General features: G+C 35.7%; 1 protein-coding gene across 1 annotated transcript in view; it reads left to right on the top strand.

Moving 5' to 3' along the window:
• The window catches only part of mtrr (5-methyltetrahydrofolate-homocysteine methyltransferase reductase), a 38,002-nt gene extending 21,759 nt beyond the window's left edge, over window positions 1–16,243 (top strand). Inside the window, exons 13-15 of the mRNA XM_051098767.1 lie at window positions 9,895–9,987; window positions 15,497–15,682; window positions 15,777–16,243. Of these exons, the coding sequence (XP_050954724.1) occupies window positions 9,895–9,987; window positions 15,497–15,682; window positions 15,777–15,921 (424 nt within the window). The 3' untranslated portion in view covers window positions 15,922–16,243. The remainder of the gene's footprint in view (window positions 1–9,894; window positions 9,988–15,496; window positions 15,683–15,776) is intronic.
• The last annotated feature ends 226 nt before the right edge of the window (window positions 16,244–16,469 follow it).

The raw sequence follows: 16,469 nt of genomic DNA on the forward strand, positions 1-16,469 counted from the left end.
TTTAAACTGCATTTTGGAAGTTCAAAATCGGGGCACCATATCAGTCCATTATATGGAGAAAAATGCTGAATTTTTTTTCCTCAAAAAACATAATTTCTTTACGACTGAAGACAGAAAGACATGAACATCGTGGGTGACAAGGGGGTGAGTAAATTACTTGTAAATTGTTGTTCTGTAAGTGGACTTCTTTAATTTTATGAAGCTAAGAGACTACTTTTTGTACGCAAAGAAAATATCAAAATCAAAAATATCTTAATTTGTGTTCTGAAGATGAATGAAGGTTCTTACGGGTTTGGACGACATAAGGGTGAGTAATTATTGACAGCATTTTCATTTTTGGGTGAACTAACCCTTTTAACCAAATTATTGATTGATCATTTAATGAATTAAACTCACTCTTACTGCCTAAAAAATAACTAAAATGTCATTCGAATTCGACAGATAATCAATTAATGAACTGTAATGAACTGCAGCAATGCATCATATAATTAGCAACAACAACTAAGGGTGTGTTCACACTTGTCATGTTTGGTTCAATTAAAACAAACTCTGGTGCGATTGCTCTGTTAGTGCGGTTCATTTGAGTAAGTGTGAACGCTGCCATCCAAACGCTGGTGCGCACCAAACAAGCAGATTGAGACCACTAAAAAAGGTTTTGGTCCGCTTCCAAATGAACTCCGTTTTGGTTCAATTGAAATATGAATGCAAAACGAACCAAATACTTCTAAACTAATCAAAAATAGGAAGTAATGACAAGATGCAATGCTATGCGACATGATTTCATTAAAGGGCTCATCGGATGCAAAGTTCACTTTTTCATGTTGTTTGAACATTAATGTGTGTTGGCAGTGTATGGTCAAATCTACCCTATAATGATAAAAATCCATGCAGTGGTTTTTAATTAATCTGTAAAAATAATATCCCCTTTTTCAAATCCCTACCAGGGGGTAAAAATAATGTAATTGGGGTTGCTTCAACCTGCAAAAGCAGTCCAATTTTGCAAGAAAACCACAAACTTGGCAACACTACTAACAACCATCCAAAACACCTTAGTAACCATATAGAAACGCAACAACATAGCAATGTCCTGGCAACCAACTAAATGATGGTGTTAAATGTTATAAAGGGTCATAAAATGTTTGTTCACATCCGTTTCTTTGTTCACACTTTGCATGCTGTTAACCGGTCAGAAAATGTTATTCTGAGCGACTACAATAAGCTTTGAGGTCACCGTGTGTCCCTTGCTTTCACAGTGTAGTTCATATTCTCAGAGGAAAGTGAGGAGGAGGATTACACTGTATGGTGATTTATAAAGGTGAATGTTCAGAGTAGGCCACTGACTCACTTCCATTCTTCATATGAAAAGGTAGCAGCTATTGCGTTAGTTCCTATTCTACCCAACTGCAGGCTGTAATTTTTTTTTTGGGATGCGGATATGTCGTCCTTGCTGTCGCAGTACAGTTGATTTGTATTCAGGATGGGATCTGGTCTGCATGGTGTTACAAAATGGAATCCAGGTTTTTCATATTGGTACCGGCCCCTCTGGGGCAGCATAAAGCCCCACTAAAGCTAGTTTATTGAAGCCCATTTCCAGATTGGATATTGAACTCCCAGATGCTAATGGCTCTGCTGTGGACCCTCTGTTTGTTCAAATGCCAAACTCAGTTGAGCCAAGCTCAGAGCAGATGGGCGTGACCAAAAGACGCATCCAAAATGTTAACCCTGTCTCGCAAAATATCATTTCCTGCAGAGAGGGACAGTGGGGAAATGGTTGTGACAGGCTGCGTTTGGTTATGTGTGTTATTTAAATTTCTCATCAACACAAAGTGATTACTCTCAATGAAAAAACATTTCCTATGCAGTCTCGGTTTCATTTAGCCTTTAATCTGTGGCTGTAATTGTTTGTGTAACTGCAAAAGTGTTTTAGGAAATCCATAAAGTAGAGTGTTTATTTCAGAGGCTGTATAAGGGGGTGGAGACGAACCACTCATAGAAAAATGAATGGGAGAAATCATTAATGCTCAATTTGGCAGCTGTAGGAATTGAAGGGTTTTTTTAAAAGAGCCTGTAGTTTATTTACTCTAGAATGGGTATGTACAGTGGCTGGACTGTTTTTGTTTAATTTGACTTTATGATATTTTTGTCAGCTTTTATTGCTAATTTCTTCTGAAAGTTAAACAAATGAACAAGTATACTGCAATTGTGCAGTATATTGTGGCAATTCTGAATTCGTATAAAGACGCATACGTGTTAATTGTGAGAAAAGTCACAATTGTCAGGTCTGAAGTACATTTGATTTTGTGAAAGTGGTAATTATGTGGTATAAAGTCATAATTTTTTTAGTAGTTTATTTACTGTGTGCAAAGTTATATATATATATTTTTTGCTATTTTGTCTTTATTATGATAGCACAGTGAACAGACAGGAAGCAAATTGGAGAGAAAGAGGGATGGGATCGAGAAAGGTCAGGACGCAGTGTTGCCAAGTCCGTGGTTTTCCTGCGGAATTGGGCTGCTTTAACACTGTTGCCGCGGGTTGTTTTTCATGTTCGCGGGTTTAAGCGACCCCAATAACGTCATATTTAGCCCATGGAATGCAAATTTACCAAAGGAACCCCAACAAAAAACGTGTATTTTTAATGGGGGACCCCCACGGAAACGCGATTGGGCTAGTTTTGAGAAGCAATTGGGTGGGTCTTGTTGTGAAAACTTGCCAACCCTGCTAGGACTTGAACACAGGACACATAGTGTTGCCCACAAAGCTATCAGCGCCAACAGATGGAGTGCTTTTTATTTGTTTAATTTGGTCTAACTTTGTATCATTTTTGTCAGAATGTACTGCTGATTTTGTATGTCTTTGTAGAATAGTTGCAACTGTTAGGTGTAATTTTTTTGAGTGCTTTAAATGTGGGCTAAATGGCCTTTCCTATCTAAATTTGATGTTTTTGTCAGCCTTTATTTATTAAAAAAATAAAATAAAATACAATAAATAATAAATTGGCAATTCTAAGTAATAGTCACAACTGTGCGGTATATTGTGGCAATAGTTGTAAAGGTGAGGTATAAAATAGCAATTTTGAGAAAGTTGTAATTGTGAGGTGTAAGAGCACGATTTTGAGAAATGGTGGAAATTGTGGCATATAATTTCTCATTTGTGAGAAACAGTCACAATTGTGAGGTTAAAGGCACAATTTTGAGAAATGGTCACAAATGTGTAGTATGTTATGAATTTGAGAAGATCATAATTATGGGGTATAATGTGATTTTTTTTTTTTTTTGTTTTTTTGTTTTTTGGGTAGTTTATTTACTTAAAGTAGATGGACTTTTTCAAGATTTAAAGATACATTTTTTTGGGGGGTATTGCCTTTATGATAGCCTAGTGACGAGGATTGAAAGATTGGGAAAGGTCCACAAGCCAGGACTCGGAACTCAGGAACGGTGTCCTGACTAGGGTTGGGTATTGAAAGTTGATTCTGATTCCAGAATCGGATACTTAAGGTCAGGAATCGGATACTTCTTGTGAAATTAAAATTTTGATTCTGCCTATTGATTCCTATGCGCGGTTCTTTTTTTTTTTTTTTTTTCCCCTCCCATCTGTGAGGACCCGACCTAGGACCTTGCTTGCTAAGCGCATAGCGCTCCAAAGTATGGCAGCACTTGCGATCAGAAGGCGAAAAAGCAAAGTATAACATTTGTGATAAGCTAAATATGCTGCAATAGATGCGTCACCACCAATATGACAAAGCAATTTAATTTAACAGATCGTTAAAGATCACAAACATGATTCAAATACTAGCGTGATTCTATTCCTAAATTACAATGACTCATCTGCTTGATTCCTCAACCTTTCTTCCGTGCAGCATATGAACATACTAGTGTGATTTGAACATTCAAATCTGCGTTCGTGCTGCCGCTGACCTAAAGAGAGCCACTGTAGGCTATATGAATGCTGTATATGAACAGTTTCACAGTCTTTTCAGCCACACAGTTCATTATTTCTGTTACAAACATTCAAATAATCACTGAAGTACTGGGATAAAAGTTCATAGTCTGGATATAAACTCTGATATGTATATCAGAGATCAAGTTAGAGTAAATCATCCTTTTGAAAGTTAATTTGGCATTCCAAATAATGTTAAAGATTTATCGATTACGTCCTTATGCCAGTAAGTGACGAAAGTGGGCTGTTAATAATGTATTTGTCTTTGATCATTCATTCAAAAACACTGATTCATCCAGTAATGAACTGTAATGAACTGTAAAAAGTAAATATTGAGTGAATCCCTGAATCATTCACCTATAAATTAGGCTTACATATGATTTTGTTTAGTTGTCTAATGTTTCTAATGCTAATGCTTCCATCTAAAAAAAACCAACAACAACCCAATTTATCCAGAATCACGCAGCTCTATTTTGCAAACAGCTCTTAAGTGAATTTTGTTTTTATGTAGCCTGTTGATTTTTGTTCATGGTATTCAGCTGCAACTAAATGTTTAGCAAAAAAGAAACAGAATAAATATGCTTGATATCATCTTTTATTCACATTGGAATCGAAAAGAACTTGAATCGATATTTGGAATTGGAATTGATAAAATTGTAATGATACCCAACCCTAGTCCTGACAATGTTTGTGGTCCCGGGGACACATAGTGTTTCCCACAAGGTTATTGGAGCCAACAGACGGTTTGTTTTTCAATGTGTAATTTAATCATATTCATATAATTTTTGTCAGATTTATTTGCTGATTTTGTGTGGAAGTTTTTTCCACTTAGTAAATCAATTGAAAGTAATAAATTTGCAGTTGTGAGAAATATTAACAACTGTCCAGTATGTTGTGATGATTTGAGGAATAGTTCAACTGTGAAGTATGAAGTCAAGATTTTGAAAAAGTCATAATTGTGAGGTGCTCAATCGGCAAGGAATTGGACTTAGGATGCGGAATCCTTGGGTACGAACATGACTTAAGATGATTGATCTAAAAGATGAGAGATCGAACATCAAGCCAAAACGGCATGTTTGCGTTTTTACGGCACATTCGCTTTGGTTCAAACTATCGGATAGGTTTAGATGTAGTGTAGATGGTACGTTATTTATTAAAATGTCACAGAGCATGGAGTTTTAGCACCACTCAAAGAACATTTCGAGTCAGAACTATAGTGACACGTACAAAACTAAGGGTGCTTTCACACCTGTAGATCGATTGCTTTGTTCCGAAACAGGGATTAAAATTATTACAATGTTGCCTTTTATTCTTGGTGCAGTTCGCTTGGACCAAATGTGTTAATACAAGTCACACGCGAGTAAACTGTCCTCTCGATGGTAAAAGTTCCATGTTTTTTTTTTTTTTTCAGGATTCCGCTCAGCTGTCATCAGTCAGAATGGAAAAACTTTTTTTGTAGCTGTCGTTATATTGATTTTATAATTTTGAGCATGAGTCCAGGATTCGTTGGGAAAACATTTTTAAAATACACCTACTACAAAGAGAGCAATAAGATGGCATTAAAAAATGAAAATGGCGCTTTGATTTTTGACGGAACTGTAATTCACCCATTTTATACAAAACAACAAAGCTACTGCTGTTCACGGAACTGTAATTACCCATTATACAATGTGATATAGCCTGATTCGTTGGTCTGTGGATCGGATAGCTTTCTCACTACAACCAAACCGCTCCAGAGGTCATTTTCAGTCGAGCCGAGACCACCTTGTTTAGGCGATCTTGGACCGACTGTTTTGGCACGGATCCGAGTGCGATTGCCGTATTCACATATGCCCAAACGGACCGAGCTAAGGGGGGAAACGCGCCAGGTTCCGAAACGAAGTGCCAGATGTGAAAACACCCTGACATCACATAAAAGGTACCATATGTTTGTTTATCTGTTCTGGGAAAAAAAAAAACCCTGAACACTTTTTAGCGCCAACCAGTGGACATTTCAAATCGAATATGTCACAAAACGTACATGGCAGTGCATATTCTGCGTCTTACGACAAAGTTCCCAGAGGTACGTTTTCATCATGAGACCAGGTTGAATTTATGACATTTTTGTCAGCTTTTATTTAAGTTAAAATATAAATAAATCTAAGAAATAGTCACAATTGCATGGTATATTTTGGCAATTTTGACGAATAGAAAGTTGTAATAATGAGGAGTAAGGTCACAATTTTGAGAAATAGTGGAAATCATGGGGTAGAAAATCTAGATTCTGAGAAACAGTCGCATTTGTGAGGTACAATTTTAAAGGGGTCTTTGGATGCTAAGTTCACTTTTTCATGTTGTTTGAACATTAATGTGTGTTGGCAGTGTATGTACAAATCTACCCTATAATGATAAAAATCCATGCAGTGATTTTTAATTAATCTGTAAAAATTAATATTCCCTTTTTCAAACTGAGCCGTTCTCAGATGCCTGTGGGTGCGCCGTCACACTGACAGAGGCTGCTCCCACGATAGCTGATTGACATGAGCTCTTACCTCAGATCAGCTGTCACAGTCCAGTAACTTTTCTTGTTTCGATGCCGAAGCAGGGATGAAAGTTAGACAAGAATCAACTTGTGGAAAATGGGCATCCGATGACCCCTTTAAGAAATAGTCACAACTGTAGTATGATTTTGAGAAAGTTGTAAATAGGAGGTATAAAGTCTGTCTGAGCCGACATAATGTCACAATTTTGAGAAACAGTCACAACTTGTATGTATAAAGTCGTTATTTTGAGAAATAACAATTGTGGGTTTTATTTTGGTCAGGATTCAAGAAGTCCTACATTGCAAATAGAAAAAGCCCACTGTGTTACCAAGATGGCTGGCAAGTGCAATTGACTTGCTTCAAAGCATTGTTTTTTACCGATGCCACACTTATAAAGTAATCACATACCTGGAGTATAAAAAGATGCATGTTCTATTTTAATAACATCAGTCAGTAAACAAACCATTAGTGTTCTATCGCCTGGCTGTTGCTCAACATGCCACTGAATTAAATATAAAGTCATCACAATAACAACTGTCGGACAGGACGACTCAAAAGTGGGCATTTTGCTTTGCATGCCAGTTGTTCACTGCATGCTATGGGTCACTGAAGCAAGGACCTGAAATGAAAAAGAACAGATTGTGGATGTTTGAAGAGAAGTTGTTTTGTTTTCCTGTGGTCATTTCATCCACACTGTGGCTCATTGGTATTCTAATCGCAATTAAACAGTACGTTCAGCAGATGGGGAGAGCTTAATGTCTGAAACTCGGCTCGCTGCAGCGTTTTGAGAGATATCAGCATGATGGAGGGCATCTCACCCTCAAAGTCCTTCGGGTGTTTCTACATTCCACTTCTATTAATGCTCCTGAAAGTTTCAGACCGTGTTCTATTTTGGAATGCTTCATTTAGGTTGGCCGAGATGACTAAAGGAGTAGACGCAGTGGAGTTCGTTTCTGGCCTGTGTAATGCAATGTAAAGATGCAGTAGACTTGACAGTATGCTGCTTTTTTTTTTTCTAAGGCCTGAAGAAGTTTTGATTGTGTTTGTGCGACGTCATCTCTTATCTCTTTGGAGAAGTCTGTCACCTTTAGCAGGTGCAGTGTACAGATAGTACCTGGTACCTGTATGTCACCTTAGTGGAGGGAATTCTGGGAACACTGCCAGATCTTTTGGAGGACTTGCTCTTAAAGAACCCGTCCAGATAAATATCAAGGTCTATTTTCTACAAAGAGTGATTTTGTGTTTTTGTGGCAATGCAGTAGGTCAGAGAGTAATTAAATGCCACATGCCAATTTATGGTTTCATCATTGTGAAGCTATGACTCTGATCATAGGATATATAAAATACAGAAGATTATTGAAATTGTAACTAGTGATCAGTCAGGTAGTTATTCGGTTCATATTTAACAATTTTGAGATTATCAGCAGATTTTCTTGCCCTGGTTTTATTTTCAAAATACTGACAGCCTTGTCCATAAATAAACATTTAATTTAACTTTTAACAAATGTAAATAAATTTAGGTTTATGTCTTTGCCATTAATAAACTGCATTAAATATAAATATACACTACCAGTCAAAAGTTTTTGAACACTAAGATTTTTAATTCTCTTCTGCTCACCAAACCTACATTAATTTGATCCAAAGCACAGCAAAAACAGTAAACTTTTGAAATATTTTTACTATTTAAAATAACTGTTTTCTATTTGAATATATTTTAAAATGCAATTTATTCCTGTGATTTCAAAGCTGAAATTTTTAGCATCATTACTCCAGCCACATGACCCTTCAATCATTCTAATATTCTGATCTGCTGTTCAAAAAAAAAAAAAAAAAAAAACATTTATTATTCTTATTATTAATTTATTATGTTAAAAATAGCTGAGTAGAATTTTTCAGGTTTCTTTGATTAATAGAAACTTCAGAAGAACAGCCTTTATCTGAAATATAAATATTTTCTAACATTATAAATGTCTTTATCATCACTTTTGTTCAATTTAAAGCATCCTTGATAAATAAAAGTAGTGTCTGTAATTCCGTATATTTTTATAATTTCAATAAATGCTGATTTTTATGCATGTTTCTATTCATCAAAAAATTCTGAAAAAATGTACTCAACTGTTTTAAATATTGATAATAATAATAAAAATGTTTCTTGAACAGCAAATCAGCATATTAGAATGATTTCTGAAGGATCATGTGACACTGAAAACTGGAGTAATGATGCTGACAATTGATCTTTGATCACAGGAATAAATTACATTTGAAAATATATTCAAATAGAAAGCAGTTATTTTAAATTGCAAAAATATTTCACAATATTACTGCTTTTGCTGTATTTTTGATCAAATAAATGCAGGCTTAGTAAGCAGACATTTAAAATCTTACTGTTCATAAACTTTTGACTGGTAGTGTACATGATATTATATGATAAAATCATGGGTTGTCATGATTTTAGTAGTCTATATCAAGTGAAACATATGATAACATACATGTATACAAGAGTTCTTTTTAGTGCTTAAATCTGATTGGCTGAGAGGAGTGCGATATTCTAGTGATAACAGAACTCTAACTGTTTCACTTATTGTATTTCTCCGCTTGCGGTAGTAGTGTCATGGCAGATGCCCAAATCCACTAGTTTTATAAATAATACTGTTTTTGTATCACAGAATGTAGTTTTACCTTTGTGAGCACTGGAGGCTTTTAAAAAATAAACATTAAAAATCTTACCACTTCCAAACAAACTGTAGTGTCTCTGTAAGCTAATATTGCTTCTATTTTAAAAAGTGATTTTTCACTAAGTAATAAGAAACTATTTTTAAATAAACAGCAGATTGTGTTTTCCTTTTTTTATTGTCAAAACATTTTTTTTCCAGTTGTATTACTATTATTGTTATTACAACCATAATAGACTGTGGCAGGCTTATTAGACTTAATACACAGCCTGAAGCACGAAGCTCGTATTTTGACACAAACCATAATTTTTCCCCCCAACTGTTTACATTCACTTATTTACATTAATAACTCGCCACGAGACATTTTAAGTAAGAAGTACATTTGACCATTTGCGCACATTACCATGAGGCATAAACATATAAATATGCATGGGAGTATTAGAAAGCAGCCGCCTGTCAGTCAGACAGCCGTTGGCTATTGAATTGAGTCTGCACTCGGTTTTTCCTGAACCTACAGAAAGGCTGAGATTATTTATTTATGTATTTATTTTACTATTGATTTGGTACCAAAGCAAAGGTCGTTTTGAAATCCCTAATTGGCATTATTTTGGCCACAGGCCATCCAGCTATGTAGATACCAACATGGAAAACTGAATCATTTCAGTTAAACTGTTTTTTCAAATGCTTAGTATTCAGTGTGTATTATAATTTAATTTTGGAGACATAATGTTCAATTTTGCATTATTGTTCTGACCTGACAGAGAGAAGGAACGTGAAGTGAACCAGGAAGCAACTTTTGGAGAGACATGGCTCTTTTTTGGATGCCGCCACAAAGACAAAGACTTTCTTTTCAGGTATGTGCATTTGCAATATCACAACCATGCAAAATATAACTTTGTAATATGTGTGTGTGTGTATATATATATATATATATGGGCTGTCGCAATATACATATATATGTATATATATATATATATATATATATATATGTATATGTATGTATACGTGTGTGTGTGTGTGTATATATATATATATAAACGGAAAACGGAATCCAGTCATTTACTGAATAACGTGGAATGGCACGGAATTTGTCAAAGTTTGAATGAATTAATCACAAGTAGGTCATTACACTGAAATCAAACTGCAATATGGACTAGTATCTGTAAATATTACGCCGCAAAAATACCATTTAAATGTGAATCCTGCATGTTCTGCATATCTCTGTTTTAATGAATGGAGCAGATGAGCAGTTTTGTTTACTACACACACTGAAGCACGTGTGAAGCTCACAGTGATTTCCACGTCTGTCGTCTCACTAAATGAGGATATAAATACATGAACAATATCTGCTGAGAGTCACTTCATGAGCATTTGACCGTTCCATTTTAGGAAAACTAGCGTTATATCATATACACATGGAAGTGTAAAGGTAGACACTGCAGCCCGTCAAAATAAAAGTCCAGTTTACCTTGAAGACATTGTGCCAGATATATATTACTACTATTATTACTACTACTAAAATTAAACAAAATATTACTTAGGGTATAATCACACAACATTTCTTCCATGTTTTAATTTTAATAGTAAATTCCCCTTTTTTTGCCAAAAAAAAATTTGCTTAATTTTTAATGATTAAAAGATAAATGAAATTAATTTTTTATGCCTTCATTTGATAACCAGAACTTTTTAAAAACACAACACAGAATTTCTGAGGGTAAAAAAAACATTTCATAAGGCTATTTTAAGAATAAAATTGAATAAATTAAGTATGCATTCAAATAATTAGACATGCTAAAACACAGAATTTGATGATAATAAAACATGGTGAGAAAAAATAAATTGATGTGAAATTGTATAAGTTCCATGATTTTAATAATTAGATATGCTCTTTGATTAATAAAATTTAATGTAATGTAAGTAGTTGAGAAAAAGTAAAACTGGAAAAAACGGAATTCGGGAAAAAAATAAATGCATTTTAAAGGGCCCTAATTATCTGATTCAATCTTGTGTCCGCTTTACGTTTTAAGGATGTTTACATATTTTTCACTGGAAATCAAGCAAGATTTAGAATATCTTTTTGCAGTGCAGCCCCACACAACCATTATTCCACCATCCCCCTTTGCAACCAATCATATGTTATCTTTATAACCTTAGAGTATTTTTCACCAATCTGCCAGGCTCTTGGCGTCTTGTCTTCTCTTGGTTGCTATCAGCCAAAGGCTCCTGTTGCACCGTCCTTGAGAGTAATGATTGGGAAAGCAATGAAATTAAAGTACTCCCTCTGAGAGTATGGGGCATATGATACGAGAAATTATATAAGATGATTGGGGTCTGGCTCTCCCAGAGGCACACAGTCATAACTCATGCGCAAGGTCCTGAGTAATGACATTGGTGCCTGGATTGGTGAGTATTAAGTGTGTGTGTTGTGACGGCGGGGCGGCACACAACGTTGTATCACCGCTTGCTTCTACTTGACACGAGAGCTAATAACAAGAATATCAAAGTCAAGGTCCTGACACGCCGTTTGAATCTATCTATCTTTGCCTTCAGTGGTCACAAAGATCCATGGATTGTATTCATTAACGTTTTTATTCACGTCGGTCACACTGTGGTTTCATTTATCATTTTTTCCCCTGCATTGATTAAGACGATCAATGAAATGTGCTTCGTGTTGTTCGGTGTAACACCCTCATTGTCTGCTACGCTTTAACGAGCAAAGTAGAAAGTGCCGGTGGCATTTGAGATGAGAAAACGACTGAACTTGCCTTGCAAAATTCAACACTCACTGAAAAACAAAAAGCGAGCCGGGTAGCCATCAGGCAGCCCGCTAAAGAAAACAAGGCGTCTGCAATCAATTCTAATCAAACATGATACTTATGAGTGTTAAAAGGGTGAAATCAGCCTCAATCAGTGTTGTTGAAATAAAGAACACTCGTTTTGGCCCCCCGTCACCAACGAGCCTCTTTGTTTTTATGGATTTGGATTACATGAACAAGGGTGGCTTAGATTCTGGAAAAGGGAAAAAGGATCACTAAAGTCTGTTTTCCTTGTAAACATTTAATATCTAGTGTAGGATGGCTCATCTGTTAAGATGGACTTGGCTTCCAGATGGCCCGTGCAAACATGTGCTCAAACTTTTAAAAACAAAACCATGAAGCATGTACATGTACCAAAAATGCTAATTCTGTCATTAATTTCTCACCCTTCTGTCGTTTCAAACCCGTAAGACCTTCGTTCATCTGCAGAACACAAATTAAAATATTTTTGATCAAATCTGAGAGCTTTTTGACCCTGCGTAGACCGCATGTTCAGAAAGGTAGTAAGGACATCGTTAAAATAGTCCATTTGATATCAGTGGTCTTTTATGAATCTACATTATTTTTGCTTTCTTTGTGCACAAAAAAATATTCTCACAGCTTTATAACATTACGGTTGAACCACTGAGGTCACATGGACTATTTTAACAAATCCCTTACTACCTTTCTGCCTTGAACGTGTCTGTGTAGGGTTAGAAAGCTCTCGGATTTCATCAGAAATGTCTTAATTTGTGTTCCGACGAGGAATGAAGGTCTCATGGATTTGCAAAGGTCTTACAAGATGGCAAATATATAGTAAATGTGTGTATATGTATGGGTGTGAAGGAGAGGTGTGTTATTACTTTTCTAAGTAATCACAAAGTCTTTTCTGCACAGCACTACTCAGATTTTCTTCAGAACCTTTCAAAGCAAAACTTTCTTTCGATTCAGGTAATTGGAAGCTCTGTTTACATGGTGATATCTTATTCAGAGAAAATGTCAATACTCAGGTGTTTGTGATCCATGTAAACATGGCTATTTTCAGATGTTGTGTGCAAACGCTTGCTTCATCTGTTACATCACCCATCTGTTTACGTTTTACTCTGTCGTTCTCCTGTAGCTTCAGTGGAAATTTAAAGTAGATGCCTGCAAAGTTCTCTGACAAATATTGTTTGCAACAGTTCACCCAAAAATGAAAATGTCATTATTTACTCGGCCTCGACCTATGGAAGCCAGTTTCAGCCACTGAATAAAAAATAAAAAGGCAATTTTATCTCACAATTCTGACTTTTTCTCTCACACTTACAACTTTTTTTTTTCTTAGAATTGTGATATAAACTATACACTCACAATTCTGAGAAATGAAGTCAGAACTGTGTGATTATAAACTCGCAATTGTGAGTTAAAAAGTCAGAATTTCGAGACAAATTTGCAGTTGCAAGTTATAAAGTCAGAATTGCAAAATATAAACTCACAAATGCGAGTTATAAAGTCAGAATTTTAAGACAAACTCGCAGTTGCAAGTTATAAAGTCAGAATTGCAAGACAAACTCACACTTGCAAATTGCAAAGTGAGAATTGTGCAATATAAACTAAATCGCAAGTCATAAAGTCAAAATTGTGAGACAAACTTGCAATTGCGTGTTATAAAGTCAGAATTTCTCAATGTAAACTCAAACTTCTGAGTTAGTTAGAATTGTGTGACAAACGCGCAATTACAAATTATAAAGTGGAAATTATGCAATGTAAACGAAATTGTGAGTTATAAAGTCAGAATTGCGAAATATAAACTCAATTGCGGGTCAAAGCAAGTTTGTCTCACAATTCTGACAAGTGCAAGTTATAAAGTCAGAATTGCGAAATATAAACTCAACTGCAAGTTAAAGTCAGAATTGTGAGACAAACTCACAATTACAAATTATAAAGTGGGAATTACGCAATGTAAACTAAATTGTGAGTTATAAAGTCGGAATTGCGAAATATAAACTCAATTGCAAGTCAAAGTCAGAATTGTGAGACAAACTTGCAATTGCAAGTTATAAAGTCAGAATTGTGAAATATAAAGTCAATTGCAAGATAAAGTCAGAATTGTGAGACAAATTTGCAATTACAAATTATAAAGTGGGAATTACGCATTGTAAACTAAATTGTGAGTTATAAAGTCGGAATTGCGAAATATAAAGTCAGTTGCCAGTCATAAAGTCAAAATTGTGAGACAAACTTGCAGTTGCAAGTTATAAAGTCAGAATTGCGAAATATAAACTCAATTGCAAGTTAAAGTCAGAATTGTGAGACAAACGCGCAGTTACAAATTATAAAGTGATAATTGTGCAATTTAAACTCAATAGCGAGTCAAAGTCAGAATTGTGAGACAAACTCACAAATGTGAGTTATAAAGTCAGAATTGCACAATATAAACTCAATTGTGAGTTATGAAGTCAGAATTTCGAGACAAACTTGCAATTGCAAATTATAAAGTGAGAACTGTTCAATAAAAATTCAGTTGCGAGTTATAGTCAGAATTACAAGGCAACCTCGATAATTGCGCAATATAAACTCAGCTGCAAGAAATAGTCAGAATTGTGAGATAAAAACTCATAATTCTGACTTTATCTTGCAATTTTGATTTTATAATGCAATAGTGGGTTTGTATCTAAATTCTGAGAAAATAAGTCAGGATTGTGAGATGAAAAGTCACAATTGCCGCGGAAACGGGCTTCCATACAAACCCGTAAGACACTAAAGAAGAAATCTGAAAGACATTCATGCAGTTACAGTGAAGGGGGATGTGTGAACAAGTTCATAAGAACACCAGCATAATGTGAACAAATCATTCTTAGTCATATCTTTTCAGTGAATTTACTGTACCGGTTCACAAAGCATTAATGATTCTTTTTTATGAATCAAACTGATCCTGACTCAATGATCTAATCACAGAGGTTATGACTTGGTTCTACCCAAGTCTTTTTTGAAGCTTAAAGGCTCCCCATTTATTGTAATTACATGGAAAAAAAGTCACCAATACGAAATTTCTTCTTTTGTGTTAAACAGAAAAAAGAAAGTCACCCAGGTTTTGAGTGAAGTGAGAATATTTACTTTTTAGATGCACGGTTCCTTTAAGGCAGTAAAAAAGTAAAAGTGGCTTTACCAAGTGAACATCCGAGGTAACAGACAAGCAGAGCAATTGATTGCAAAAGCCTCAAACCTTGAGCTTGACCCCGTCTGTAACCTTCACATTTTTCTCTTTCTCATTTTTGTTAAAATAGCATCCAAACTTTTGCTAGGAGCTGAAATAAAAGCTTCTACAGAAGCCATTTACAACAGCAGCCTTGAGGTTTTATAAACTTTCTTGCCAGATGGATGAGGGAGATGAAAATTTGAGTTTGTGAATGCAGTACGCTAACGAGCTCCATTGTTGTTACTTCACTAACGCAGAATCGGAGAGAATCTAATTTGCCATTTGTACCATTTGTATGCGCAAGTTTAGTTTAACCACCACGAAAACAACCACTGACTGATGAAATAACAGTGAAACGCGGTAATAAGCACATTACTGCTTTTCTTCTAGAGAGGAGTTGGAGAGATTTGCGCATAATGGAACCCTGAGCCATCTGATCGTGTGCTTCTCCAGAGATGAGCCTGATGCACAGGGAATCGTAAACAGACCAACATATGTCCAGCACAACTTGCGTCTACATGCTAAAAATGTTGCCAGCATCCTCCTCAAAGACAAAGGCTGTCTCTATGTCTGTGGGTGGGTATGAAATATAAGTGGCTTGACTTTGTTTACCATGTGTAATGTCACATTTTGCTCACCAGGAATGAGAAAATATCTCACGATTTTACAGGGATGCAAAGAACATGGCAAAGGATGTGAATGACACACTACTGGAGATCATAGGAAATGAACTTCAAGTCGACAAACTGGATGCTATGAAGACGGTAGCAGGATTTCGTGAGGAGAAGCGATATCTACAGGACATCTGGAGTTGAGAAAGCACACATACTGAACACTTCTCAGCTATTTTAGTTCATATCTACACAACAGGTGCTGCTGAGTGATAGCCAAACTCATTAAGCAAATGCCTTTCAACTACCTTGAGTCTCAAGGCTTTTTCCCATCTTTTCAAGTATTTTAAAAGCTTTTAGTGAATTATCTAAAGGCACGGGTAAACGTGCTTAGATTAGATGTTTGGTCAGAACATTTCAACTGTGCCTTTTATGCAATTATTAAAGAGGAGGCACACATAACCGTTTCATTCTTTGAGGACTGTTTCTGTAGGGTTTAGATACCGCTCAGGTAAAATATGCATAATGCATCAGACTCGGTAGGGAGGAGGATGCTAGACACGAGAAACCAAAACATGACAGACTGGATGGGAAAACTGTCAGAAGCTGCCAAATCCAGGATCATCTGCAGCAATTCCGTGTTTTTCAATTCCAAATGTTTTTTTTTAAGATTAGAGAGGGATACTCCATTTTCTTCCCAAAAAACATTTTGCTATTTAGGTTTGAAATTCACCTCAGGTGCCCACAGCAAT

This window comes from Labeo rohita, chromosome 24, assembly GCF_022985175.1.
Source record: "Labeo rohita strain BAU-BD-2019 chromosome 24, IGBB_LRoh.1.0, whole genome shotgun sequence".
Taxonomy (NCBI): domain Eukaryota; kingdom Metazoa; phylum Chordata; class Actinopteri; order Cypriniformes; family Cyprinidae; genus Labeo; species Labeo rohita.